This window comes from Echeneis naucrates, chromosome 1 (genome assembly GCF_900963305.1).
Source record: "Echeneis naucrates chromosome 1, fEcheNa1.1, whole genome shotgun sequence".
NCBI classification, from domain to species: Eukaryota; Metazoa; Chordata; class Actinopteri; order Carangiformes; family Echeneidae; genus Echeneis; species Echeneis naucrates.
This window is the reverse complement of record NC_042511.1, coordinates 21,222,840-21,250,282: the sequence shown is the minus strand read 5'-3', so window position 1 is coordinate 21,250,282 and position 27,443 is coordinate 21,222,840. Positions and strand designations below refer to the sequence as shown.

Below are 27,443 nucleotides of genomic sequence, written 5' to 3'. Positions count from 1 at the left end.
GAATTAAGGAGGTTTTTACCCACAGTCATGTATAGTAAATACATGTGTATATTAACAATATTATAGAGATCTGTGTGTCTCAAATGGAGGGGCAAGTCTCTCCTGAGGTATAACAGGAGGGACAAACTAGATTTAAAGGAAAATGGCAGAGAGTTACATCTCCTAAATATGAAGCTGCAGTGGGCTTATGTGCCAAACACTGTCTTGGCTGGATGCCTTAACTGTGAGGTTGGGAGGAAACCAGTGGAATCTCCTAGAGATTATTACTTCCAGCCAAGAAACAGTCCAACAGCAAATCACCCCTGTAAAACATTTAAGTGTTGTTTTAAAACAAAAGAGGGTTTTAAAGAGGGTCATGTTAGAAGGGTGTAAAGACGACGTTGGTAGGACACTGAGAGTCTCAGAAATGTCTGTCTAAGACTATGTTAAGCCAATGGATAGTTCTATACTCTCCATATATGGTGATGCCAGGAAGAAAAAGGAAACAGCTAGTGTTTTCACTGTACATATATATCACCCCATCCTATATCAAATTCTCACACTGCCAATGATTCTGTCTCTAGTGTGAATGAATTGAGCTCACCATTATCCTTTTTAGAGACACTCTGGGACTGGGATCTGACTTCTGAATTCTTGTCTCTATACTGAACTGCTAGGCAGTGTTAAATACAATATATTTTCACATGCCAGTGTTGATGCCGCTTTAAAACCCATAAACCCAAATGTGGGTCTTTAGAACTGTTGATGATAACTGTGAATCATTTGTTAGTAGGAAAAATCAAGTTTGGGGCAAAGAGAGAAGAAACCTGGATGACTTTGAAATTATAATTTTTTACAGATGCGCAGCTGCCCTCCACCTATACAAGGCAGGACTATTCTCCAGAGATAAAACAGTCTCTGAGGTGTTTCATACTAAACTGCACTGCTCATATTCACTGAAAGGACGGAATATTGTCCTCTATGACAGAGGGGAAAAAAGCCAGATAAGGCTTTGGCTACACGTTCAAATGTTATTGTATTCATTCATATATTTTCATTGTTAGTTCTGTTCTGTTGAGAGGATTTATTGATACGCAGATAGGCAAAAATGGAACCAGCCTTATCCTTTAATGTTAGTCATTCAAGACATTCATGCCGTCCAGATCTATCATATTGTTCAGGAAATGGGCCAAATGCAATCTCCCCTCATCTCCCACCCACAGACTTTCCCTGCCTTTCAGCCAATCACAATGTCAGATCTGTCCTTCTCCTTCTCCTGCTCCTCACTTCTTAGTTCTCTCTCATTCGCTCGCTTCTCGTGCACTGCCCCGTCTCTGCACTGCTCATTCTCTCCCCAGTCCCAGGGTCATGCTTTAATTAACACTTCAGGTCTTATGAGTTTCTCTATCTCCTGATACATCCATGCACACACCTACACAAAGTCGCACACACATATACACACACGCTGTGATCCCATATGCTTTTGCTGTAAGTGTTGATTGGAGGGTAAGTTTATTGACTTCACCACACACAATTATTAGCACATTTTCGATCACACTGCAGTCAAATCCAATCTGCACAAGGCACACACACACGGCACATACAAACGTGCAGCTTCTTACACTAACACACATATCTACAAACGTACCTGTTCGTGGTACTCTATGCCCATTGACAATGTGTTAATAAGAATGGCAATCATGATCCCCCTGTTGAAGTATCTGCTGCCAACAATGAGTTCAAGTTTAGTCCGAAAGCCCGCCCAGCAGTGCCGGAGCAGCCGTATCTTTGGCTCAGAAACCTGAGCATCACCGCGGCAGGGGCTGCTACAGTGGCATGGGCTGTTACTGTGACACGGGCTGTTGCCATGGCATGAATTGCTGTACCCAAGCTGCTGGTTCTCAGGCTGCTCATTGACATTGTCGCTGTCCCTAAATTGGTTGTAGTAGATGCAGTAGGGGCATACTGAGGACTCCCCTGGGACTTCACCCGGCAACAGTAACGCAGGATGCCCAGTGCATCCCCCTGTACAGACACAGGAAAGATGTGATGTAGAGACAGGCCATAAAAATCATACACACACATGGGAACGGCAGAGAGTTTAATTCTTCATGTTATAGTTATGTAGGCATTCTGTTAGTCAATATATTCTCTGCTCAGAACATTCATTTCTGGGAGACGAAATTCAATAACATGGACACTGTTGTTGGGATGCTTTTGTGCAGATGGGGAGTTCTTTTATTAGAACAGAGATGAGTGTGTGTGTGTGTGTGGTGGGGGCGGGGGGGGGGGCAAGATTTCAGTGGAATTCATTAGCAAGCAGTTCGGGAGGAATGCTCCAATGACATAATAAACACTACTCTACCACTAGCCGTTCACTTGTCATTACAATTACATCAAATTCAGGTTTCACTGGAGACTGATATGGTAAATCTGATCTAGTTGTTCTGCGGTGTGTGTCTATAGATAATGTGGTCTGCAAGGAAACTTTGAGCAGGTGGGCTGGCTGAAAATTACTCTCCTCTACACAAAAAACACATTGATCACAAGCTCTGATTTTCAACCATTGAGGCCCATGTTCCCCCAGTGAGGGTAACAGCATACAGAATAACTTCTCTAGATTGCATAGAAAAGATTATTGAATCGTATTAAAATTGGATGTTATTTTATTTTTATTTTTTTTGCTTTTTTTTTTTTTTTTTTTTTTTTTTTACCAATTTTACACATCAAGGTCAGTTCAGTGAAGGAATACTACTGAGCCTGAGTATAATATCGTCTGAGACTGGAGAGGTCTTGTAGATTCCGAGATGTCAATCTTGATGTTGTCAGGAGTATTACGGCTTTGAGAGTTTGACGGGTGAATTATGTTTCTCGGTCATGACCCATGCTAGGAATTAAAAATCTGGATATCTTGGTGCATTGATTTTAACTATCCCTTTTTTTTGTATCTTTAAGTGAGAGTTATGTCAGTTTAATGGGGTGCCCTTATGAACCCCTGACATCTGGGAAATCAACATCCAAATCCTGCGGGATCCAGTGAGAGCCATCAACGAACACGTGTAACTGAATAACATTGTCTCTGGCAAAGACTTGCTGCTGTTTTAAATGTATTTTGATGATGAATGCTTTTAGCTCCTCCCCATGAGGCAACTATGCACAGCCCTGTAGCATAATAACCTGTTTTTTTACAAGTTAAAGATAAGATTTTTGATCACATGTAATGCAGAGAATACTTCACCCAAATCTTCAATATCCTGCTACAAAGTTATTTGCATGAATATTTACATCCTAGCTCTCTCCCTCACACAAGGGAGGCAATGTGGACAAAGAAAAGGTTCAGTCAAATTAAAATGTTTCAGGTCAACTGTCTGGAGACACTTCAACCTTTATGCTTGAATAAGTTTTATTCGGAGTGCAGCACCATAGTGGTTTCAGAGTTTGCATGTTCTCTGGATGTTGGCCCTGCAATAGACTGGTGACCTGTCCAGGGCAGGATTGCCCAATGTAAACTGGGATTGGCTTCAGCAACCCCCATGACCCAGAAACGGAGAAGAGATAGAAGATGAATGTATGAAAAGTTTAGTTTGAACATTATACTCTAATTTGGCACATTTTTCTTTTAAACTGCAGTATCATGATATGTCATATTATCTTTTTCATTTAAGTGTATGCTGCTGTTCTAATTATGTGTGTCCCTTCTCTTGGTGGAAAAAATTCTATCATTTATCCTCCATCTTTGTAGTCCACATGTGCCACAAAACACAGTATGATACATGAATGTGTTGCCTCGGGAATAATGAACTAGATGTATAAATTACACCACACGGTCTTTGGCACTCTGTTTGCTATGAATGTCTGATGAAGGTGTATGACTGAAAACTTGTTAAACGTCTGTCTGCACTAAAGAGAGGCTCTTCTTCTTCATTTATATTGTTTTCAGCACCAAAACATAGTTAAATTAATCTACTCTGTCTCAGAAAAAGCAAATGTTTAACACACTGTGATATTTCAAAATTTCACCAACTTAATCTGAGACCTACATGGCCAAACACACTGAAAGTGGCTGAGTAATAAGTTTGTTTAAAATTTTGGTTGGATTGGCCTTCAAGGATTACCCTAACCCTTTTCATCAAAAGAGCTCAACGGCAGATTGGCAAATCTGTCCCTGTAATGACCAGGCTGTGAATTTTGGCCTTGAGAAGTCACATGGAAACATACACACACCAATTGATCCTCACCATGCTCCAGCACAAGCTGGGGCAGTCTGTTGTCGGCACTTGTGGCAGCCAGCCTCTTCTGGTCCTGGCTTTTAGTGACCACGTGACTAAGGAGGGGCGATATGAAAGGATAGTTAAAAATGTTCCCTCCATTACTGGCGGCAGGTTCGGACTGGGGCTGATGATGCTGATGGTGATGCTGCTGATGATGATGATAGAGATGCTGAAGATGTGACAAGTCATTGGGGGCGTGGCCTGAGTGCCGGTGGGCAAGTCCATTCATCTCCCCGACTCCGCTACCTCTGGAGGATCCGCCTCCTCGGTCCGCTTGGTACACGCACACGCAGTGAAAGTGTGGGCGCCTCTGAGTGTAATAGCGGTACAATCGACGCCATGCCTTACGGCCAAGGTGCGCCAGGTAGCGGATTATCTCCTCGTAACAGCTTCCTGGTTGGCTGTCACTGGCCAGTGTGGAAGCCGATTGGTGGAGCTGGCGGGCGTGCTGCTCTGATTTCATTAAGGCGTGTTCTCTCTGCTTGGTTTCAGAAAACTGGGTTGCTATAACGACTAGGCACAAGTTGATCATGAAGAAGGAGCCCACCTGCACACACACAAAGTCAATATTTACCTATTAGTCCAAAATCACCAAAAGTCAACTGAAAGCTTTTAATATAGAGCAGGTCTATGTCCTATTCTTCATAATATTGATTATACCAAACAATTCCCACACAAGAAAACACACGTGTGTGTGTGCACTTACTATAATGAGGAAAATGAAGTAGATGAAGTTGTAGAAGGAATGTGCATCCATGACATAGTACATGATGTCAACCCAGCCTTCCAGAGTAATTACCTGAGTGAAAACACAGGCACAAACCAACAGTAATAAGAGCAATGTGTGGTGTGTAGTTGTGGATATCATCCAATGACTGTGGACATCTTTAAATCCTTCAAAAAATTACCTGAAAAATGGCAATCCATGCATATCCAATGTTATCAAAGTTAATAGCGCCTTTGTGGGGGTTTATCTCCCCGGCTCGACACTGGTTGTAATACTGATTCCAGTTCACACATGAGACTTGTTCATCAACCCCATGTCCCATCTCTGCATGCACCTCCTCAGCACTAAGGAGGCAGGACGTCCCACCTACGCGGCGGCGAGGCACATCAGAGCACCGGAGCATCCCGTTCTCTCTTTCTGTTGAGCAGATGAATGGGTGGTCATCGGTTTCATCTGGCCGATAGTAGCCACTCAGGAAGGAAATGTTGTATCTCCTTAAAAGTGAGGGAAAAAAACACTTTATTTAATGTTAAGTTATGGATTACACCTATTAAAAAATACCAAAAGAAAATAGATAGCAAATGAAAAGAGAAGCAAATAACTTCTGCGTTTCTCTTTCTTGTTTCCCTCTAAAATGTCTTTCCGCTGTGGCTCCTTCACTCTTCATAGTTAGATTTTTTAAAAGAGCTGTAATTTTAGGTAGCCATGACTGAAGCACCAGTAAATATTGCATTTGCTGAGAATTATTTTAAATGAAGAAGCACAACAGCCTGTGCAACTGTGCAGCTCACTAATGTGTTTTTAATAGATTTTGAACAATAATAGAGAACTATGGGACAGAGGAATGACATATATTAGTTATATTAGTCTCTGACCACAAAACAGTAATTGTTAGTAAGAGTCAGTCAGTCAGTTCATTTTTAAGCTGGCAGTGCCCTAAACTTAGGGCACTGCCAGCTTCTTTCCTCTACCAAAACTAAACAAATAAACAAAAAAAAAAAAAAAAAAAAAAAAAAATAGTCTCCAGATAAATTTTGGTAAAGTCCAAATGGTTTTCTGGAGAATAAATCATTGTATCAACCTGCTCTTTGTAGAAAAGGTCTGTTTTCTGGCAACAAAAGAAGACGGTATAAAATATGCAAGGGTGCTAAAGGACAAAATGTGGAAACAGAGAGAGAAATACAGATGAAGGTGGAGAAAAAAAAAAAACAGAGTGGGAGGGTGCATTGGAAAGATAAGCAATCAATCATCTGTTTTGTAAAGAAGGGTCACGGAGAAGCAGAGCTCTCACTTCTTATTATAAAAGGTCATTCTGTTGTTGATGAAGCAGGAAAAGAATTAAAAATTGCTAACTGAAAATAAAATCCTACCCTAATGTGACCATGCATGAATAAAACAAGACAATAATGTGATATTTAAAAGCTGTAATAAGCTCAAGATGCCACCACAAATGTCTGCACCAATGATACAATCGAAAGAAATAAAAAAGTTCCAGATTTTCAATTCTGTTCATCAAGTTTTTCAGCAGTACTCCTTCTGTATTTCTTATCACTTTGTGTTGCAGCCATAATTAACAGGACAGTTTTCAGCTCTTCAAAGTGACAACAGACAATCACTAGATAACAACTAGAGTAGTAGTTTCTAGTCACTTCAAACTACTACAAGAATCACTGTCACTTTTTAACAGTCTTTATTCATGTTACTTATTAACTTTATGTCTTAATTGTAATTTTTTTTCATACTGTTATTGTATTTATGATGCTTTCTCAGAAGATACTATATACTAAACAGTCTATTCTTCTTCTGGCTATTATTATTATTATTATTATTGTTGTTGTTGTTGTTGTTATTGTTACAATTATTACTACTACTTTTATTATACTGTTATTACTATTATAAGATGGCATGGTGTGGCCATGGTTAGCACCATAGGTCCAGAGCAGGTCCTGGTAATACTAGAAGTACTGAGTAGTTAGTCTGGGTACTAACAGTGCAGTGCCCAGTGCATTAATTATCAACCAATCAATTGCTTGTATCTGACAGCTCCAACTTGGCCCTCTGCGGATAAATACAGTCACTGATTATGATCTCAGCAGGACGGGTGAGCAAATGTGTGGTCAGGAGGTGTATATGACAGCATGTGATGTGATGTGATATTAATTGATTGGGTTTGTGAACATGTGAGCAGGAGAGAAAGTGATGGTGTAACAGAAGCAGTCAGACAGTGATTGAGCACAACACGGAGAACGATGTTTAAAGAACAGGGGTGACAGAGAAACTCTGAGGGTGTGTGTTGAAGCAGCAAAGAAAACCAACACACAGTATTCAGTTATCCATCTTAATCCTTTGATTGGTGATCTCCACTGCTAGAGGATTCAGGAGAAAGTGCATGTCTACATTAACTTCCCCCCCAGAAGAAGCTGATTAGAGAACAAACAAGATCAGACTATCAGAGATATCGAGCCCATCTTATAAATAATAGCTGGGTGAAGGAGGCTTGTGAGCAAACTTTTGACGTTGGGTTCAGAGTAATGAGGTTGGCCTATTGCTAATTTTTGCATTTGGCAGTTACTATAGTAACTCACATCTTGACATCCTCGCCCATGAAACAGCGGTTCCTCAGTAGCCCCGCCCACAGCTGCACGCCAACGATGCCAAAGATGAAGAAGACAAAGAAGCACAGCGCCAGCACATTGCCTAGCATGGGGAGTGTGTCTAGGAGGAGAGTCACCAGGATACGCATACCTACCAACACACACACGTACAGCATAAACACACAGCATGTAACCAAGCCCCAAATTTGGCAAAATGGCAGTAACAGTGTTGGCCAGCATGTCAAATGGCAGAACAGAACAGGACCAGTGAAATTAACTGAATGGGGATTAATTAGAGTTCAGACACTGATAATCAGCCTCCACTCCACTCTGCTGAAGAGCTCGGACACAAGATCCTCCAACATGCTGCTTCTAGACTTTTGGCTACTTCAAACATGCCCCCATCTTATAAGAGCTTAGTATGAGTTATGCCAAGGTCAGAATATGCAGTTCAAAAAAAGAAAGAGCAAGAATGAAAGTAAAATTCGCCGGCCAAGTTTGTGCGCTGGGCGGTTAACGACAACACAAGCATTACAATGAGCTCAGTGACTTAGTTCGCTGCATTCTGATTTGTTGATACGTGTCCATTATTGGATGGCTGCCGCTGCTAATCGCCGTGCATCTTGGGGAAGTATGGGAATGAAGTAGAATTTACAGTGTGGTCAGGGAGTACAAGGGTAGTGACACATTTTTCATTGCATTGGCTCTTATTAATGCGGTTGCTGACTTTGAGATTTGCGTTTTTCCAGATGCAGAGTGCAGGAATTTTAGCTGCTTTTAAAACATTATCAATCTGTCACAGGGGACCGGAAGCTGATTGGACAAGTTATAATACACATACAAGAGTTTTGCTCAGTCAACATAATTCATGTTTTCAGTGGCTCTACAGTCTACAATCAAGAGACGTCATTAGATTTTGGTGTTTTCCTGCTGATGTTCTGCCAAGCCTGTACTGCAGTGATCTTCACATTGAGCTCATATAGTAGCTCCATGCCTTCAGTCTGGGGCTTGGGCAACACATGGTCAGGTTAGAGACTCGTAAAATAAAGAATGAAACATAGTTTCACCGGGCAAATCTCTCTTCTGTCTTTACAGTCATTGACCTGCATCATTGTCCTTAGGTCAGGAGAGTCCTTGACTGTTCATCGAGTATATAAAAATACAATCAAAGTTAAAACTCAACACCTTAACCTCACAAGCAGTGTTTTATTTAAAGTCCAATGTGCTGCAAGACAGAGCCATAAGAATGAAAGACAATACACAAGAAGAGGACAACCAAGGGTCAAATTCAGATTTTATAACAGTAATGTTATCTGACAAAATTGTTGATTCAACATGATTCAAATATTTCAGTGATATTTCCTCATTTGTATTAAATCATTACTGCAGTAATAGTAGTAGAGTAGAAAAAATATTCTTCTAATTTTCTGTCACAAAGCTCACAGTTAAGCTTTTATTTACCTCAACACCAGTATATAACATTTACTCTGAATTCTCTGTTTGACATGTATAATGAGTAGAGCGGTATTGCAGTAAAGGACTCGCTGCAGGCTGTTGGCCATGTTACTGCATTAAACTTACAGCATTTTGTATTACTGTGAGCTGAATACTTTATGTCACCATTTCAAATTAAAAGCTCTCTTGTATTTCATGAGGCAGAAACCATTTATTTTTTAACAGGGCTTTTATTGCCAGGCTGCAGTGAGTGTAATGTCCCATTGCTGTTGTATTTATGTTATGTACATGCTACCAAGGTTCTATTAGTTTCTTAGGCTAAGCGATGATGACTTCTCTCTCTCCCTCTCACTCTCCTCTTCTTCCTGCTTTATTAATAATGATATATGTGTAGTAGAAGTCGTTTAAGTGCCGTAATGGCAGCGGGGCCCAGTGTAATGGAAGCACTGATCATACACAGGAAGCACAGCCTGTGTATGATGACGTTTTTGATGAGTATCCAAACATGGTGCCCTCTTGTAGCAGGTTTAGACCAGTATGTTTAAAGAAAAATCTCTTAATCTAGTGATGCAATGTGTTAAATTAGCAAATCTGTTAACTGTAAACACAGAGCTAGAAGTGTGCCAGAAGCACCAATTAAGTCAGGACAACAACTGCTGTTCTGGAGGAAAGAGGAGAGAAACTCACTGGGAACTCTGTTGATGGCTCGGAGTGGGCGGAGAACCCGGACGGTCCGGATAGCAGATAGGCTGATGTTATGTCCATCAAGGGAGTACTCCAGCATCCTGCAAAGAGGGAAAGCCACTGCTGTGTCACTGGCATCCTGATGAGCCTGACCTTGGCAAATCCTGATTGTCTGCTGGGAATCTAAAAGAATGCAGTGCACTGTTTCTGGAATACATAGCCTTTTAACTACCAATCGCTGCGGTCTCTGTCTCTCAGGACCAAATGACACGATTGTCATTCTGTGGAACTGTCTCATACACACACACACACGCCTGACATTTAACTGGCATTAAACAAGTGTCTAAGCTTTACACAAAACACACATACATATACATACACACACACACACTCTTGGCTCATATTTAATGTCAGATGCGCGTGTCTCTATGTGCATGTTGGCGTGCGCGCCTGTTTAACACTCACCCCACTATAACAATGAAGAAGTCCAGTCTATTCCATGTGTCGCCTAGGTAACCACTCTGACCTATGACCCCGAGAGCCACCATCTTCACCACCATTTCCCCAGCAAAAAACACAAAGATCCCATCATCCAGAGCCTGCACACACACACACACACACAAACCCAGAAGATTAGTGTAAACTGATTAGGTGGTGGAAAAAAATGAAAGCAAAAACTTTTCAGACCCTTGATAATAAAATCGCACAGCTGAACATAATTAGTTTGTAATTTCAGATTGTGCGTGTGAGTGTGTCAATGCATGAGCGTGCATGCATGTGTCTTCCTATGCTTGTGTGGGCTAATTTTAATTCAAAGCCATCATTGTGAGGGTGTGTTTTGGAGAAAAAGATAAAACAATCAGGTCAGGGCCTCAAAACTACAGTAATGCCAATATCTGTGTGTGTGCGTGTGTGTGTGCGTGTACGCGCGCACTTTACCTGCAGGAAGAATGGGGTGTGGCCACAAGGCTGGAACATCCCTAGAGTCACACAGTTCAGCAGGATGGCCAAAATGCTGACGCGCTCAAACCATGTGGAACAAAGTTAAGGCTCATTGATTGAACACTGATTACAGGAATAATAAAGATTATAATATTAACATATTTCACATATTTATACTTGGAAAGTGAGCATAAGCCTGACTGACAGCTGTCTCAGTCAAACACAGCAAAGTGGTTGGGTTGCCTCTTGCTTATCCCACCAGGTGTATTCCCTTTTTCCAGACAAAGACATAGGCTTATTTTAAAGCTCCAGTTTTTGCCAAGATAAAATCTAAATCCAAGCTTTTATAACATGTTATCAGACACCTCTTCAGACATGTTAACAGGGAGTTACGATTCAATTAAAATAGTTAGATAACGACCAACAACAGAGACTTAAGGAAATGTTAGACCACCAGTTGCCATTAAAACAACTACTGAAATGTTTGGCATATTATCTATAAGTTTAATTCACTATCCATGTTACTTTTTGATGCGTCTCAGTCAGGGAGCAGCAACGTCATTGTTTCCAGAAGAAATAAAAACAGGGTCAACAGCATTTCCAAGATGATCAGAGCTTGAAAATAGTGGACAGGAAGGGATGATGTAGCAGAAGAAATGTGCTTTATATTGAAAACACAGTATTGTGGATGTAACCTACCACACCTGTCTGTGACCTCCCACTGAGGTATGGAGCCTGAGATTGCCATAGCATATAATTCACATCATTTTCAACTACTCAGTAACTCCTGGTACCTGTCAGGTATAATCTGTTTTCATTTTGTGTCTCCAGCTTGCAACCTGTCTATATCCGGTCAATGATAATGTTTTACCCTAAGGAAACCCCAAAGAAGTACAGGTTGAATATGAATGTTGATTTAAGCTGCTCTGTTGATTTTGCAGTGAGCAAGCCATTTACAAAATATCCTACAAAAAATCCACATGTGAATTCTCACGGTTGGAAAGATGAAATAGTGTCACACTTTAGAAGTACAAACACAACTTCTGACAAGACAGTTTTACTATTTAATATTTACTACTACTACTACTACAAAAGCAAGAAAGGTACCATAAAACAGCCAATAAGACATTTACTCATCTCACAGATGCTTTTATCCAAAGCCACTTAAAAGTGAGGGACAATATTGAAGCTTCAGTGGAAGACCTAAGTACCAAATCTGTTCGACAAGACAAAACACAAAGAGAGAAGTGCAGTAAGTGTTGGTTGGGTCAAGTTGGACTGTTGTGGACAGGAGAGACAAGTCTTTTAGAGATTTGTGAAGACAAACAGGGAGTGCCCCTGCTCCGTTAGCACTCATGGAACCACTAATCATAACAGTCTGAACCCCAATTGCCTTGAAAGTTGGGATGGCAATCTCAGACTGCCATATTCCCAAGAGGATTTTAGAGGCCAAGAAGTTGAAGTGTAAACTGTGTGTGCGTGTGCTGTGTGTGGTTGTTGCATTTGTGTTTGCTTGCTGTCAAACTGGGATAAGGAGCCCCGGCTCCAAAGTGAGAAGCAGAGCTTGAAAAGAGAAAATAGTCTGAAGTAGTAAACTTAAAGAAAATATTGTGTTGGATTTGAGCACAAAACAGCACAAATACACACACACAAACACTCTTAAGCACAAATACAAAAAGTGCTGAATGGGTGACAGGAATATATTAAATAGTCGAGGCTGCATCCATAACAACCAGCGCACGCATATGGATGCATACTCGTGTGATAACACATGCGCACACACACAGGAGTATGCACATATGTGTGCACACACACACACACGCACCTTCCTGGACACTTTGGTCTCGAGAGGGCAGAAAAATTAATGAGAGTACAATCCTTTATCACCCTTGAGACAGAGAGAGTGAGGAAGGGAGAGAGAGGAGCCAAAGAGGGAGAGTGAGGGTAATCCAGTGTCCTCCCTTTGCAATGGTTGCCATGGGAACCTCGATCTCACCGTGGGAACTGACTCCTTAGTTTCACAATCCGCATCCATCCTGTCTGGACTGGAACTCAACACAATTAATACAAACACACACACACGCACGCACGCACACAAACACACACGCCCGCTTGTTCAACACGAAATGACGTCCTTCAGCATAACTCCATGCACCCTTCATTTCCTCAGATGCCGAGGAGGTTTGTTTTAATGCTGCGCCCTGCCCATATAAGTTACTACAGTTTCAATAACCGTGTGTCCATAAAACGCACACACACAAAAAAAGATGACTGCACATATAGTTTCAGAATGGGGCCGGAGCAGGGTCAAGGTATGAGTGATGGATGAAATGGTAGTATTTCCACAGTTGGCCCATCATTCAACATTAGCTATGAAACACAGAGGAAACGTCCTCTCCTCCATTCCGCTCTCTCTGGTGCCTTTTCCTTTATCTCCTCTCAAGCTCAACCTTTCCCTCTATCATCTCTCATTTTCTTCCACAGCCTTTTTCTCCTCTCTTTGGCCCAATTATCTTTCTCTTCACGCTCCTCCTCCCGCTCTCTTTCTTTCTTTCTTCCATTATACAGTGCAGCATAATTTCCCATCTTCATTCCATATCATTTCTCTGATTTTCATTTTTTTTCTTCTTTTTTTTTTTTTTTTTGCCCTCTCTCATCCACTCCCGAAAAAGATACGCTCTGCTTTCTCTCCGAATAATTTTTTCTCTGGTGCCCTTCTCTGTCTGCCATCTCGACATATGACTGTGTCTGTTTGTATGTTTGTGTCAGAAACCTGAGTCAACAGATAAACTTCATCTACACTTAATAATGAACATTTTTGGAGTGATGGAGGGGCACAGAAAGACATACAAGGTGAGAGATAAAGAAAGAGATACAGTGAGAAACGGCAAGAAATAAAGAAAGAGGGTCAATTACAGATGCAGTGAAGAAAACAGCTGAATGCCTGAGGGGAAAAAAGCACAGCTGAACAGTGAGATGAGAGGTGGAAACCCTGAAGCTATTCAAGCTTTTAAGTGTAAACAACAACAAATGCTACGTGGCCTCCACAATTTATTCTCTCTCCCTAATTGCCTGCTCCTCATGTCTTCACATTCTTCATCCCTCTCCAAGAAGCACCCCACCCTCTTCTATCTCTGTATCGCCCCTGTTCTCCCTCCCTCGCTCTCTTTCTCTGTGTCTCTCTCTACTCAACTGCCAACACAGGTAGTAAAGGTCATGCAGACATTATAAATCAAATCATATCACATCTCCCTGATCTTTCTGTCATCATTCTTCACCCTTGGCTGGGATACACATGCGATGACTGGGGTGCAGAAGCATTTTCGTATTCAACGCTCATTAACTGAAAAGGGTCTTCTATAGGGAAACACTGGCTGTCTGGATACACACGAGACATGGCCAATTTCTTTCTCCTCATGCTGGAGAAGGTTTTAGATCTTCTAGTGTGAATGCACTGTCTGATAACGCAGCCTTTATTTTAAAGATAACAAGATGTAACTTCAAGTATTCGTCATAAACCATTAAGAGGAAGAACCTCTGAGCTGCCAGGTTGTAAAAATCCATTTGGCTGATGTATATTCTCCTTCCTGAATTTTTCCACCTATATTTTAAGATCATCAAAAAGAGCTTTCCTTTGGCCCATTTGATTACTTAACTTCTGGAAAAGCCCTGTACATAATCTAGGCTAAATCCATTTATTACCAGTTTATTAGTGATTACTTACAGCTGACTTGATGTATTACAGTTTATTACAAACTGAGTCCTTGAGTCTTTTAAACTAAACAATTGTGTATTTTATATTAGCCTTGCTAGCAGCTTAATAGATAGAAATATCAGTTGGCCTGTTAATCAGTTCACCACTTTGAGCCAGACCAAAAAAGCTTGAATGTTGGAATGGGTTAGCCCAGAAGTGTCCAAATTCGGTCCTGGAGGGCCACTGTCCTGCATGTTTTAGATGTTTCCTGCTCCAACACACCTGATTCAAATGATCAGCTCATCATCAAGCTCTGCTGAAGTCTGATCAGGAGCCACTCATTTGAATCAGGTGTGTTGGAACAGGAAACATCTAAAACATGCAGGACAGTGGCCCTCCAGGACCAGATTTGGACACCTCTGGGTTAGCCTTGTCATCAATGTGTTGCATGCCACACCCCTTTACTTGTTTCCTGTCTGTCACTGCATTGACCTAGCCAATGAGAAAAGACAAACACGGTTTAAGAATGGACAAAATGGAACATTTCATTACAATCAAGTCCAAATGTACAATAGGTTTGTGTTTGTGTTATAATATTCAATTATGGTATTTTATGTTTTCTGGTACAAGCAATTTAAGCAGTGCCATTTAACAGCTGTTCAAAGTTTTATTTGTCAAATGCCGACAACTGCAAAACTTAATAACTTAACTTTTAATAGCATGAAAAATATTGACACAATCAAATATTGGCCCACATCTACATCAGTATCTATTTAGTTTTCAAAATGGTGGTGCATTTGGCAATTATATGAGTAATATTCATTCATTCATCTTCTACTGCTTATTCATCTCTGGGTCAGGGGGGATTGCTGGAGCCAATCCAAGCTTGCATTGGGTGAGAGTGGGGTTGCCCTGGACAGGGCACCAGTCCATCGCAGGGCCAACACATAGAGACAGAGAGAGACAAACAACCACTCACATACACACTCAGACCTACAGACAATTTAGTCACCAATTAACCTAAACATGATGTCTTTGGACAGTGGGAGGAAACTGGAGTACCCGGAGGAAACCCACACAGGCACATGCAAACTCTGCACAGAAGAACCCAGGAAACCGAACCCGAGGCCTTCTTGTTGTGAGGCAACGACACTATATCATTCATATGTATTGGGAAATAAAACACACAAATCTGCTCTCAGTCAGTAATCAAAACATCCATCACTAAAGGGAAAACCAACAGCTAGAAGATATGGTTTCACATTATAGATATATGTTATATTAACATGACATTATTGATGAGTGATAGTGGTGCGCTTTTGTCACCTTGTCAAATCTGCTGTTGTCATGTCACATTGTCAATAGTCCTCAAGATGAATTAAAAGGCTACCTTTAAAAAACAAAAACAAATGGACATCTCAAGGTGACTCAGTAACAGCTAGAGTGATTTTCTTGGCAAAGCTGTTAGAATAGAATAGAGTAGCTTTATTTCATTATCACATTTAACGAGATTACAGAATGAAATTCTGAGCAATTAATTGTATAGAATTGATCTGTTCTGTCATTGACAAATCATTTTTAACCATTAACAAAGACGGTAGTTAGAGCTTGAAAGTCTACGTATGAGAGAGTACTTCAGGTCCTTTAGAAGTAAACTAATGGATATTAAAAAAATATGTGGTTTCAGTGGGAATACTTAATGAATGAGCAACCTGCTATCTGGCTTCCTCATACTCTTTGCAGCTTGGCCACACACTTTCACTTTGGAATCCACACACATAGACTTGATTAAACATAACCTAGTTAAGACTGAGTGTCTCTCTGTATGTGTGTGTGTGTGTGTGTGTGTGTGTGTGTGTGTGTGTGTTTGTGCCAGAGTCAGGGGAGAGAGAGTGACTCAATGAAGGTAAGCCAAGTTAAGTTACTGTCAAGCTGTCAACTCCGCTGGCTCCACCCCTTTACAGTGTGACAGCCGGTAGCCATGGAAACACTTGCTGGAGCCACTTTAATTGGCTGAGATGACTTTGACAGCTCATCCTGCTTTGAGTACGACCTCCACCTATCCACCCCTGTCCCCCTCCCCCCATCAACGACACAGCCACTTTCATAGACACACACACACACACAATTTAAAGGCAGTTTATGAGATGGAAAAAGCAGAGAGATAAATAGAAAGGAGTCGGAGTGATATTGAGTAAAGAGGGATGAGAGAGGGAAAGAGAGGGAGAACAGAAGAAGAGAGGCAGTAAGAGAAAGGTACTTGTATAGGAGTGACAGAATCAGCTTTTCTCATCTTTAAACAAAAGAAAACGCTCTGAATGTTTCATGCACTGCTGAATAAGTTATGTCCTGTGTGTGCATGTGTGTGGTGAAGCTATGTGTGTGTGCACTACATGTGAGAGCATGTGTGTCACACATTACATTAAAGGAGCGGGATGATTACCACATTGGAAAGCTCAGCACTACACAAAGTAGGCACCTTATTCCACACTTACAGCGTAACTAAATTTCCCTCCCAAAAGGCCCAGGAAATAACGGAAGTCAATGTAGCGCGAAGAGAATACAAGGAAGTGTTATATAATAGTAGAAGCTAATCTTGTTTTTGCTCCAAATAAATTTGTTGGATGTGCTGTAGGGTGGAAAGATGTACAGTACGTTGTAAACATGGCACAAAGGGGGTTTCTAGGAGGGGGAAATGGGCAGGATGGAGATAGGAGATAGAAATTAATTTGTAATATAAACTGAGTACAAAGAAGACAGAAAGGAACGAGGGGCCACCTCAGGAAAAATGGGACTTAAAACTCCTGGGGACCACCCCCCCTTCCCAGTGTGCTCACATTAATGTCCCTGTCAAACAACATCCACCCACATTACTTAAAGATCACTCCAATAACACACACACACATATATAGGGTCAATGAAAACAAATTGGACAAATGCCAGCAGCTGTGATGCATGCACACAAAAAAACAGACAGGAAGACAGACAGACACAAACAAAAACAAATAGTGCAAGCAAAAGTAACCGGGCCGTCAGGGCAGAGCTACGCTGTTGCCTAGCAACCAGGTGATTCCTCTAAAGAGCCTCTCCATGGGAGATTCCCTCGTTCTGTGTGTGAGGGCATTCACTCGCCCCGCGCGCGTGAGCATGCACGCTCACTTATGTGTCTGTATGTGGCTGTGTGTGTGCAAGTGTGTCCAGTAAGTGACTACTGACAGAGTGAATGTACAATGTTCTGGGACACGACCATGGTAACGGCCCAGCAGGCTACAGAGGAGCTGGGTTCATTGCATTTGTACTTTGTTTTCTTTTTTTCTTTTCCTTCTTGGTGTACATTTTATTTATTCAGCAATTATGTATTTATATTTCATAGTGTACACAGAGTGCTGACGGTGGCAAATACCCACAGATGTGCACTGACAAGTGCACAATGATACAAGTGTGCATGAGCAGAGGAACACACATGCAGATGAAGTCATAAGCTGTGGAAAATATTTAATTTGGAAGCCCTGATAAATCCCTGAGGTGTTGCTGGTGTTTTCATTCGCTCACAGAGACAACAGCACTGGTAACTACACACATACCCACAATCACACCTCCACAACAGCAAAAGTGGTTAGATGTTGAGAACCAGATTGAGAGACTGGAATGGTGGTGGGGTGGGCGCAAGGTGAAATGATGAAGATAGAAGCACAGCAAGGATCGCAGAAGTGACATTTTTACTATTTGTGACTCCGACTGCGGTTTAAATGGGGGCCCGTAACAATACAATTGACAAGCAACTGTAACCCTGGAGATTCACTAGGGCTTGTCACTATGGAAACCTCCAATCAGGGAGAATTGTTCGCCATCTTTTCCAACAACTAATAGGTCTGAGGAAATACCTGAGTTCTTCCAAACACACACACCACACTGACCTTCTTCCAGTCTCCCTTGTGTTTATACATAAAGTAAACATCAAGGCGTTAGGTGCCTTGTAGGTACAACAGCTTTGAAAAAGTACAGAGCTGAAACACAAACACACAGTGTCCATCTCTTTATAAACAGAAACACACTCTTACATTGAAACACACCCACGCATGTTCACAGAGCTTCAGATGCACCCCCAGCAGTGAAGGATATGGGTGGCAGACGGCTCGAAGGCACCAGGAGCGGGGCGGGCTGGTTTGGGTCAGAGCCAAAAGAACCACTGGTGCTAGAGTGGGGTACGGCAGCTCCTCCTTTTCCTCCTCCTCCTCTTCCTCCCCTTCCTGCTCCCTTGCCTCTCCCTCAGCTGACACATGCACCTTCTCCCCCTCCTCCTCCTCCTCCTCTTCCTCCTGCATTGGTCCTCTGTGCTGCTCATGCAGGTCTGGTTCCTGGGTGCCTGTCATAGCCGTGCTTTGAACAGCCTGAACCTAAAAAAGGGCGTAGGGGCATCGGCAGACTGCTCAGGAAAATGCCAACTTAATGCATTATGTGTGAACATCTGTATGTGTGCGTGTTTCTGCTGTGTGTCTCATGGCGGGCACTGCAGCTCCCGAAACAAACCGGAACTGCGCTAACTGTCAAGCCTGCCATGTTGTCCACAAGACCCTTCACCCTCCAGCACAGCAGCATAAAAATCTTTTCTGTACCTTTGCCAGAAACAATAAGTGACCTCTCAAAGAGGAATCATTGCCAGACAGCCGTCCTGTACGGTAAACATAAATCTACATACATCTAAACATCATGGACTACACATAAGTAAAGGTCTGTACACATACCAGGAAGCACTTAGACCATTTGGGTCTAATCCTACAGCTGTGCATTTTGGTGATGACAAAAGGCCATTACTGCTGATGTTTTTAATCCAGACTGGCTTTAAAACAATCTGGATTTACAGCTATTTCATATATATATATATATGTAAGTGTGGGCTTGGGTCCTGATATTGTTGGATCTTTCATTTCTAGCGAATTTCCAATTCTGATGATTAGTGTAAATTAAAGCTCACAGAGTTATAAGTTTTCCTTGAACAATAATTTGAGATAATATCTTGTGAAACGCAGTGACATTGTCGAGCTCCAGCTGCCCGTGGTTAATTGTTATAAGTACTGACTGGAATTTCTTGGAGCATTGGACTATCATGTAGGAAATGTCAAGTTGAATGATAATCTCAGTTTAAATTAAGAGTGCGATCACAAGAGCGGATTCATTTCTTGGCTTCATCTTTGTTTTTTTCCCTTTTCTTTTTTAATTTCATCACATTTTCAGCTTTATTGGGCACTACACAGTGGGGTTTGGCAGGAAGAGATGGAAATTGGAGCATGTGACACACACTGTCATAAGTACACAGCAAACATTCCCTCCTAGTCCACCGTGTGCTCTTTGCATCTTGATCCCCAGAGAGGAAGAAAAAAATACTCCAAAACTACCAATTTGTTTTTATATTGGAGGCAGAACTGGGTTATTCAGACAACTAACATGAAAAATCTGAATAATACACACACACACACACACACACACACACACACACACATATATATATATATATATATATATATATATATATATGTATACTCAGCAGGAATATACTCTTGTGTGTATTTGATGAAAATAATGAGACTATATCTGCCAGGTCTCTTTTTCAATGTTGGCCATTGAGTAGACATCGATGAACCATTTACTAACATTTAAGAAACTCATTATTAGCCTCCATAAAAGCCAGGCCATGTGGAATTAAATAATCCTGCTGAATCTAAACTAGTCTCCGGAACAAAATGTATACATATCCTCCATAAGACCTCTGAAACCTATTAACTCGGCGTTATATTCATGCCGCCACTAATCATAAATGCAGGAATCGCCCAAAGTCTTCAGTGAAGATTTCACAGTGCGTTTCATGCTCAGTAAAATCAGAGCAAACAGCAAATCACTTGGCAATCAGACATTTTCCTTTCAATCTTGGTGTTATACAGTGATATGCATCCCTCTGAAGGCCAGCCACTATCATGTACCGACATAAGCTTTTGCCAGCATTACCGGGAGAATTCAAACCAAAAACATCCTAATTAACACAATATTATATTGCAAATTGGAAAAAAAGGTGATCTCTACACAAGTCTAAACAATTATTTTATATACCTGTCATTGCCTGTAAAAAAATAAAAAAATAATAAATTATATATATATTTATATATGCTCATCATAAAGTATGATAGGGTCGCTAAATAAGTATATTTCATCACATAAGCTCCACAGAAATGAGAATATGTTTTTTTTTGTGTGTGTGTGGGGGGGGGCACAGCCAATGACAAAGACCAAAGACCGACATCATATGATCTGAACAGTTTCTCCTGTGTCCCGACCATCAGCCAGCGAAGTGCCCAGGACAGCAGAGCAGAGGAGAAAAAGTGAATCATCGTAAGAAAAAGAAGAGAAAGTTTGAATGCAGTCCTCACCGGGGAGCAGCGTCTGTCCACCAGCGTCACTCACTCCGGGTCGGCCGTGCGCCCTGAGCCACCGGAGCCATGGTGCTCCATCTGAGAGCGGCCCGCCGGTCCTCCGCCTCCTCCCCCCCTGTCGGTATCCAAACTCAGTCAGTCAGTCCGGAGGACGGAGAAGAGGCATAAAACGAGAGAGGAACGAGAGGCGGAAGTTGAAATGGAGGGAAAAAGTAAAGTTAAATAGGACCAGCTGGTCTCCCGCGCGTCTGCGTCCTCTCCGCCGCCGGACGCGCTCTGCGGTGTCAGGTACCGGAGTTCAGGCGCACCGGGGAGACAGAGAGCGTCAAGTTAGAAAGCATTGAGCCAGACCGGAAAAGCCCGGATCACACCTTCAAAAGAAGACAGCAAGAGCCCGGAAGTTGGCATTTTAATAATAATAACAACACGAACACACACACACACACAAAGTCTCACTTCAGATTACAGTGTGTTGTCTGATAACATTTTCATTGAGTCTGAATACAGAGTCAACTTGAGATAATAGACCAAGGGAACAACAATATAAAGACACAGTAGTGTTGAGAGTGGTGTGATTGGAGGCCTTGTGTTGGAAAGCAGTGAGAATGTAACTCCACCAGACTCCAATTTCAAAAAGAATCTGACATGTTTGTTTACAACACCAGTTTTCGCAGAAGCCCTGTTGGTTCAGTCCACTATGAGGCACTACACAGAAGAAAGTGATAATTTTTTAAACACAAAAACAACAAAAATTCTCTCTGATATAGTGGTGGCTGAGAGCCTTATGTTTATCCTTTTATATGTAAATGCTACTTTGCTCAAAGTCGTTTGTGTTAGTAACCTGACAGACATAGACAATTAAAGATGAAAGATAACGCCCCAATAAAGAAACACAATATAGTTAAATATGTAATAAATTATATAAACCAAAACACTATTCATCATCAGTATGGATTCTGAGACAGAGCTGGTCCACAAGTAAGAAGATGGACAAGTCATCACAGATGATATCGAGCTTAGTGTAGCTTTTTCACTTTTTTTTTTGGTCAGTCAAACAAAGGAGACCCAAATGTTATGTAGTAAATGTGGGACTTGGGCCTCCTGGGGACTGGGATATGCTGCCTGTTTCCACTTGATATTCCAGCCTTGAAAATGCCTCATCATGCAAAGCAAAAAAGATAATACATTAATACATTGTGGGATTGCATCGTCTTCAATTATGGTTTTATTTTGAAGGTTTTGACTGGAGAACCTTATTCTTAATAAAGGATAACTTGACACTGACTGAGCGAATCAGAGCATGTGACTTGTCCCCTCTCCTCCACCTCACAGTAAGCCCCATCCATCCCAACATCCCTATTTCTGTCTCTGCCTGGCACTTATCTCACCAGCCAGCGACCCGGATAGTGTGTGTGTGTGTGTGTGTTGGAGGAGGATGCCGTCACATAAGAGCTGAAGCTCCACAGTCACCCTCAGTAGGGGTGCCGATTCACTAATCCCAAAACTGTGGCAGAGCTCCAATACAATACCTTAAAGTCAGCTGATACTTTCAGGTTACTGGGGACATGGAATTACTTATGACTGAGACATTGCTGTACAAAGCAGCATTTCCATTATAATGGTGGAAGACAAATCCTGATCTCAAGAAAGAGTCAGGACGATGAAAAAAAAAAAAAAGCTCAGACGACTACAAAGACAAATCTTGCATTTGAAATATCACTGAAAAGAAAGTGCAAAGGTTCAATCAGCAAAATTTGAAAAGAAACACATACACGCATACATTACATCAGTCTCACAGAATTTTGAGTCTAGTCTAATAAAATAAGGTGAATTTTAGTTGTTTGCTGGTCAGTCCGTTTGTGGGCAGCACATTCTCTGAGACCATTTATTCAGAGCTGAGTCTGAACATGTGACTGATTCAATTAGGCCAAAGAACACATAAAAAACATTAAATATCTATATCCAAATTATGCGTTTGTTGGGATGTTTATGGTCATATTATCATTGCATAGCTTGTCAGGATGGATTCATTGATATGTAGTTTGACGTAATCTATTTCATCAGGGTTGTAACCTGCAAAGCAGCTGCAGTAACTATATCTGTTAAACAGGCCGAAATTCAGGAGCAAAGACTGAAGACATGTTTCTGCGTTAAATTTGAGCATTTGGTGGCATAAAATGAAAAGTACGTCACAGTTGTAGTTATGTCTTTCTGACCTGAGTAAATTTACTTTCCAGCATTGTCTACAATTTATTTTCAATCTTGCAACATACATACTAAAAATTTCATGGGCTTTAATCAAGTAGAGGATGTGTATTCTTCACACTAGGCAAGCTTGTGTTGATGGCAAAACGGCTGAAAGTAAAAAAGGCAGGATATTTATTTTCCATATCTGGAAATAGAGCTGAAACTACTGCTCATTTATCTGGCAGCTAGATACAATTCCCCAAAGTCCGCCTGGTGGTCCCTGGATCCCAGTTTGGGAACTAGTCTGAGAACTGCAGTGTACAGTAAGTCTGAACAAACAGCTTACAGGGAGCACTAGTTTTAAATACTCTCCTGCTAATTTTTTAAATATCTACATATGGCCTCCAAATCATTTTCTGGGGATGTTTTGTTTGATGTTTACACTCCATTAGATAGAAAACTAGTTTAGTCCCTCAGTAGTTTTTCTGAGAGGCTTTACTGCTCATTATATGCTAGAAAACAAATTTGAATGGATTAAAAATAGACAGGAAACTTCTTAGATCCATAGAAGGGAGTAAAACATAAAAAATTTGGTGTGTTGTGCGTTGGATAAGCTGTGGCGTCATAAAAGGATTTGCCCACTGTGCAGTGGGTACTTTCTGGCATCTCAGACTCAGCTCTGCCTTGTCAAATTGCTCTCAGACTGAAAATGAACCTAAAACACAAACTGAATTGAAGAAATTTTCTGTAAATGTGCCAGTTAAAGAAATCTGTACAGTTTTTGTCCACTTTTTGGCTATTTTTGGGCAGACAAAAACTATGGTATGATATGCATTTAGCTGTAGACTATGTGTTTAAGTTAATTAGGATATTTTGTGATAAGCCGCATTTAAAATAATAGATTGTTAGCCTGCTATGCGTGTTTATATCCCAAATATTATTGTCAGTGCTGTATTTTAGCCTAGCACGTTATGTTACCACTAATCTGGAGGTATTGCGTGTTGCTTTTAACTGCCCCCCCCTTTGCATGTCCTGCTTAGCCTGTCAAAGACAATTCTCTGTCTGTCACAGACAATAAAGTTTATCTATCTATTGTGTATGATCTACTGAAGCTGCAGGGAATTTGGCCATTAGTTTTATATGTACAGTTGGTTGTCAGTAAAAAACCTGAATAAATGTGTGGAGAAACACAACAAAAGCAGTAACCGTTGCACAGGGCACAAGGGGTCATAAATGGTTTAGTGAGCATCAACAAGATTTTGAACAACCTAAATGAGAAAATATGGGCTCATCTCTTCCACTGAGCTCCAGAGATTTTCAACAACTCAACATCTTCCCAAGACAATTCATGATTATTTTTTTTGCCTCCGTGCCTCACCCATGTGTATCATGTCATGAACTGAAGTAGAAAAGCAGAAATTGTAGGGTGTTTGTTATCAGATGATCACCAAAGCCAATTTGATTTGTTTTCTAAATTTGTATATCTGCATTAAATAGCCACTTGTTTTGTTCTGGATGTTGGACGGATATGCAGACAAACCAACAGGCCGAAGGGCTGACACACACACAGATCGCACAGCTGTAGCTCAAAACTAAGATTAGATTTTGACTCAGAGTTGGGAAACACTGTGCAATACCCAATCAACACCCACAGCAGACAGAGTCCCCGCAGCTATCATAACTCTGACAGCAGCAGTATACATCAAACATTTAGTATATCTCAAGAACACAGTTTAAGATTTTGAGGACACATTCAATCACTCAAACACATTTCTTCCATCTCTCCCAGGGAGGAAAACCCACAAGCATTGTCGGCAGCCTCTGCAAGGCCTGCGTGTGTTTCTTCTCGCACTTCCATTCGTTTTTCCTTCTCGTTCCAGCTCATCTCATCCTTCTCACACTTACTGTCTCATGTAACTCATGCAAGACTCTTTCTGCTCCACAGAATCATTTCATGCATTTTTTACTCCAGCTCTGTCACTGTGGTGTGTTCAAATGCTGCTTTACATTAGTCACTGAAATGCGCACAGACACAAACACACACATACAGAAATACATTCCCTATGTTATTGGTTGGCGATGGGTATCTAGGCCATAACATTATTATCAGTGTGTGGTAAGCGCCCCTTGGGTGCGTTTCCATGGTGACATTCACATAACATCATATATGGGGAAGCATTTCATTGCATGCCATTGTCACAAACCTGTACTGTACGCACACACACGCACTGTGGGAATTCGATTACGGATCAATAATCCTGATTGGTAATTGAAATTGCCATGACAGCCACCGGAGGGCACATCCTGACACAGAGGGCCAATGCACATACATATTGTAAGTACACATCGTTCCAAAAACATGACACTGAGCCGACTCCTTCACCTGACCCAGATACAGAAGAAGATCAAGAAGAGGTCAGCAGGTCACATATGCGCGCGCACATGCACACGCACACACACACACACATACACAAAGTCAGTGGTGTCAGTGTCACCTTCAGAGTTTCAGTTTTCAGAGGAGGGGACAAAGGAGACAGGTGTAATTATGTATCTGTTGACTGTAATCTGGCTTCTCCGCCTCTAACTCTTTACTTTGTTGTTTATTTATGCTGCTGTAAGGATGACAGTGGTAGATCTTAATGTTGCTGCCACAATTACAGTGTACATATTTTTTTATGTATGGGGTATCAATAAAACACTTACTAACAGCTGCTGACCTGTTGGTGAGGGGAGAAGGATGGGGAAAAAAGTAGATATCATTGCATATCATTGTATGAAGGAGGGAGGTAGTAACAAACTACACTAAGTACCTTTAAAGTAAAATACCTTTGAAAATTACTTGGCAAATTACGAAGGGTAGAGGAGGCAATGCAGGAAAAAATATTTTCTATATAGAGGAAGCAGTTATGGACCGTCATTTATAATTAAATGTTGCTAATTGACTTTTTCCATGCCACTCTTGATTATTTTCCATTCTCCCCTCAGGATGATTTGTAATAACTTCAATGAACATTTCATTGAATCTGGTCCAATTTTGTATTGGTCTGACACTTTGGTTTCATGACCAAATAGCTACGGAATCCTTATTGGTGCTCATGTTATTGGTGTTAACGTACTAATTTGAGATGGTGAATGTTGTAAACATGGAACTTGGTGAACATGACAGCATGCTGTCTTTAGCTTTTACCTCATAGGACCTTTGTGCAGCCTAAATCAGTTACAGGTTTATAAGGAAATGCTAGCTAAAACTAATGCTGCAAAAGCCAAACGGTCAATCCTAAACACTGCAAGTGTGATAAAGTTCATATTTAATTGCACATGCTACACCTTCATGTTTGATGTTTGAGCTGCCTTATTACACAGTATCACACTTTAAAGTTGTTTCCCTTATTCAGTTTGCCCCCATTGATATGAGTAGAGCTCCTGTCCTAATACACAGTGATGGTATTAGATACCCTATTTAGTATTATTACAGTTGTTTTTATTAAATGCATCATGTATTATTTCCTACATTTTCAATTCTGTAATTACTGTATTTTAAGCATATATATGAAATAATTTAAAGCATGTAATCTAAAGCATTTGTTATGACAGTGAGAAACAGTACCTGTTAAAAACGTTATGGTCAGAGTCACAACTCAAAGATATGAGCAATTTCTTTCACAAAGGAAAAGGCTGTTCGTGCTCAGATATTTTGGTGCATTTTAGGCAAACCACCAGAGGGAATCTAGCCTGCATCAACATTACTGACTCATTCTTTTTATTAGTTCGAAGAATCACAGAAATCTATCAGACACTGCGTTTCCACATAGCCTACTCTCCCCTCAATCTTGCCTTTTTCTGCACCATGTTTGCAAGCATTAATGCACACAAGTCTGTACAATTTCACAGGCAATCATGCACACACACAGGCAGCATCTTCTCCCTGACGTTACACTCATGACAGAGGATGAGAGGGAGAGTTGGGCTGTGAGACGGTCAGTGAAGAAGCATCTTTTCTGACAATCTGCAGAAGTGAAGTTGCTTAGCAACCTTTGGCCTTGATGGCAGGAAACAAGGTTTTGCTTGTAAGACAAAACACAAGCACACACACAAGTACACAGGTGGATAACAAATGCACACATGCACACACACGTGTGGACACATACACACGCACATGCAGGATGAACCTCACAGGATGTTGGATGAGAGGAATAATAAATTGTGATGATAAATCTGTAGGGTTAAAACAATATAATAATCTTCTCTAATGGTCACACTGATCTAAATCCATTAAGGATGACCTTACATACATGCACTCACAAGTAAACACTCAAACACACAAACAGACACACCCACACACACACACACACACATATTCAATGGACTAAGCTGAGAATGTACTTTCTTGTGCTGCAGTCTGTGGAAAAATACATTTGCCGCTATCATCAGTGTTCCCTCAACTGTCTGTGAACCCATTCATGCCTTCAGCATGTTTCCTCAGTG

At 41.1% G+C, this 27,443-nt stretch overlaps 1 protein-coding gene across 1 annotated transcript in view; it reads right to left on the bottom strand.

The window, feature by feature from the left end:
• The window catches only part of LOC115042868 (voltage-dependent T-type calcium channel subunit alpha-1I-like), a 29,269-nt gene extending 18,553 nt beyond the window's left edge, over window positions 1-10,716 (bottom strand). The window contains exons 1-8 of the mRNA XM_029501096.1: window positions 10,650-10,716; window positions 10,176-10,309; window positions 9,714-9,811; window positions 7,563-7,722; window positions 5,159-5,471; window positions 4,957-5,049; window positions 4,218-4,797; window positions 1,628-2,004 (exon numbers count right to left, since the gene is read on the bottom strand). Coding sequence (XP_029356956.1) covers window positions 1,628-2,004; window positions 4,218-4,797; window positions 4,957-5,049; window positions 5,159-5,471; window positions 7,563-7,722; window positions 9,714-9,811; window positions 10,176-10,309; window positions 10,650-10,688 — 1,794 coding nt within the window. The 5' untranslated portion in view covers window positions 10,689-10,716. The remainder of the gene's footprint in view (window positions 1-1,627; window positions 2,005-4,217; window positions 4,798-4,956; window positions 5,050-5,158; window positions 5,472-7,562; window positions 7,723-9,713; window positions 9,812-10,175; window positions 10,310-10,649) is intronic.
• Between the last annotated feature and the right edge of the window lie 16,727 nt (window positions 10,717-27,443).